The sequence below is a fragment of the Neophocaena asiaeorientalis genome, unplaced genomic scaffold (genome assembly GCF_003031525.2).
Source record: "Neophocaena asiaeorientalis asiaeorientalis breed wild unplaced genomic scaffold, Neophocaena_asiaeorientalis_V1.1 scaffold43, whole genome shotgun sequence".
NCBI classification, from domain to species: Eukaryota; Metazoa; Chordata; class Mammalia; order Artiodactyla; family Phocoenidae; genus Neophocaena; species Neophocaena asiaeorientalis.
In genome coordinates, this window is record NW_020173674.1 from 4,323,374 (window position 1) to 4,326,030 (window position 2,657).

At 58.4% G+C, this 2,657-nt stretch overlaps 1 protein-coding gene across 1 annotated transcript in view; it reads right to left on the reverse strand.

Annotated features, from left to right (window-relative positions):
• Nucleotides 1–204: 204 nt before the first annotated feature.
• Nucleotides 205–2,657, reverse strand: part of TPCN2 (two pore segment channel 2) — a 32,813-nt gene continuing 30,360 nt past the window's right edge. Inside the window, exons 24-26 of the mRNA XM_024749332.1 lie at nt 2,496–2,577; nt 2,026–2,120; nt 205–1,521 (exon numbers count right to left, since the gene is read on the reverse strand). Coding sequence (XP_024605100.1) covers nt 1,443–1,521; nt 2,026–2,120; nt 2,496–2,577 — 256 coding nt within the window. The 3' untranslated portion in view covers nt 205–1,442. The remainder of the gene's footprint in view (nt 1,522–2,025; nt 2,121–2,495; nt 2,578–2,657) is intronic.

The window sequence follows — 2,657 nt, forward strand, 5'->3', positions numbered from 1 at the left end:
GATTCCAATCCTTCTCAACAAAACCGCCGGGAGCTACCACCAACCACTCGAACTGGCCCTTGAAATGAGAAACCCATTTATCAACCTGGATCGATGGCAGACCAAGTGGCAACGTGGCCTGCCAAGCACTGCTCACTTCCCCCTCCTCCACGCCCCAGCCCCCTCTGTCACACACCCTGAGGACACACAAAGTAGGGCCACCGCTGACTTATACATGTCTTTATGCAAATTAGAAAAAGGTGCCCCCCTCCTGGTGTAGACAGTCAATGCCAGGACACACCCTTGCAGCCAGGTACCCTTGTAGAGCGCACAACCTACACCACCATACCCGGGGTAGTGTTAAGCCCCGACAGTTGTTTTCTTCTTTTCTGTAATGCAAGTACCTGTCTTAAGCTTTGATTGCAGAGGCGTAAACTTCAAACACGGCTATCTCGAATAAACACATTGGCAGCCGCTCGATGAGATAAAGAGCCAGGCCACCTTCCTCCACCGAGGCTCCTTTATTTTAGAAATCTTGGTTGAGTTTGATAACTGACCATTTGGACCACATTTTTTTTTTTCTTCCTTGGCTTTAAATTCCTGCTCTTATGTTTTAAATTCACCAATAAAGAGTGAGCCCCTGAAACCCTCGACCCCAACAAAAGCATAACCCCAGGCCCATACTCTCTCTCTCTCTCTACCCGAGACCTCACTGTGAGGCCCCAGGTGTACTATGTAATTTCCAGGTCTCGTAAGTAATAAACCTTTATTTTTTCAAAGTTTCCTGACGGTGGTTGCTGAAAGGCATCTTGCTAACACAGTACGAACCACAAGGGCTGGTCCAACCACAGCACTGGCTTCTGACAGGCTGAGACCGGGTGGCCCCGTTCCAGAGAAGCACAGTCGTGTCGGAATAAGGATGACCACCTCCTTCTTTGCAAGACTTATTGATGAAGATGACTGGCATTCTCACCCATAAAGAAACGCACCCAATCGCACTCACACGAGTCATAAAACAATAAAACACAGTCCAGATTCTTATCATGTAAAACCAGGATCCCAAGCTTAATGCCCTGGAAAGCTGCCGGTTGGCCTGTGCGGGCCCCACGTGGGCCTCTGGTCCCTGAAGGCCACCAGCAGTGAAGGCACCACGGAAATTCCAGGGCCCAGGGGGAGGGCCACTGCATCTCCCTCCCAGTCACCCTCTTTCAATATTTAGAAAAATAAGTCTCAGGGAAGCAGCTTATAAAAAGAAAGTGGCATGGACAGCGCCTGAGGGGCCGTGGAGGTGGTCCAGCTCGGCTGCAAACCAGGGCCTGCGTGTGTCCCAGCGTCGGCACGCACGGTGGCTCTACCCAAGGGAGAAGCCTCTCCAGTGGGCCGCGGCCGCCTCCTCCCCCGGCCGGCACCCATCCCGAGGCCGCATCAGCTGCCACCGCCCCAGCCAGGAAGGCGTCTGGACGTCACCTGCACAGCTGCAGGTGCGGGTGGTGGCTCAGCTTCTCCGTCAGCTCTTCCTCCGTGGGCTCCTCCAGGACATCCCTGCGGGATCGGGGACAGGATGGATGGGGAGCCCTGGGCACCTCCAGAGGAGCAGAGAGCAGAGCTGATGCAAGCAGCCCCGTCAGTGCTCGGGACGAGGGGCCCCTCGGAACCACCCCCCGGGGACTCAGGTCCACCTCTGGGATGCTTACGTGGCGTCCCTCAAAGCCCGGGAGGACACCTCTCCGCGTGGCTGTAACACAGCAAACGCTCAGAGACGGCAGTTTGACCACCCGGGGCTGACTCTGGGACGGCTGTCACTTCTCTGCACCAGCAGAGGGACAATCTCCAGGTTACCATGGAGAAGAGAAGGGCGAGGCTTCCTCGGGCCACCTGTCTACACCCACCAACAGAATCACCTGGAGACCAACGGAACCTGAGGGTGCTTCCCGAAAGATGCTCACCAGAGAGCAGGACAGAGGCCCGGCCCCGCAGCAGGAGCAGAGGCAGACCCCGGGCTCGTGGGGACCAACCGCCCGCCCACTGCCTCCCCGCTCCACGCACCTGAACAGGAGCTCCACGGTCACCTCAGAGGTGGCCCCTAGGTCCCCCGTGAGGGACTGCAGGTGACTGCGGCGGTCCCACTTGTGAAGGAAGTTCTGGCAAGAGGGAGGGAGGGACGGGTGGCCAGTAGGCGTGGGCCCTGCGTGGAACCAGCCTTGTCCCCCTACCCCAATCCCACAGTGTCGGCCTGGCTGAGAAGTCCACCCTGGACACCAGGATCCAAGGCCACCAGCTCCTACGGGAGCAGATGCCTGAGAGCCCTCCTCCAGCCCCCCTCCCACTGGTCAAAGGTCAGGAGCATTCCAAGAGGCCCCCAGCAGCCAGGGCGAGCAGCCCCAAGGGAGGACGGAGCCTGAATCCACCAGGGCTGCCCGAACCCAGCACGGCCTCTTTGGACCAAGTTCCGGGTGGGCCCCCATCAGCAAGTTAGCAACTCCGACTGAGAAGAGCCCGGGCAGGGTCGCCGATACCTCCAGAATCAGAGCCAGGAACAGGTTGACCCAGATGACAGACGACACCAGCCACCACAACACGAAATAGATCTTGGACCACCTGCGGAGAACAAGGAGGCCACCGGGGCCGCCCGTGGGCCGAGCGCGTCTGCTCCCCAGACCCTGCTGCCCCGCCTGTGC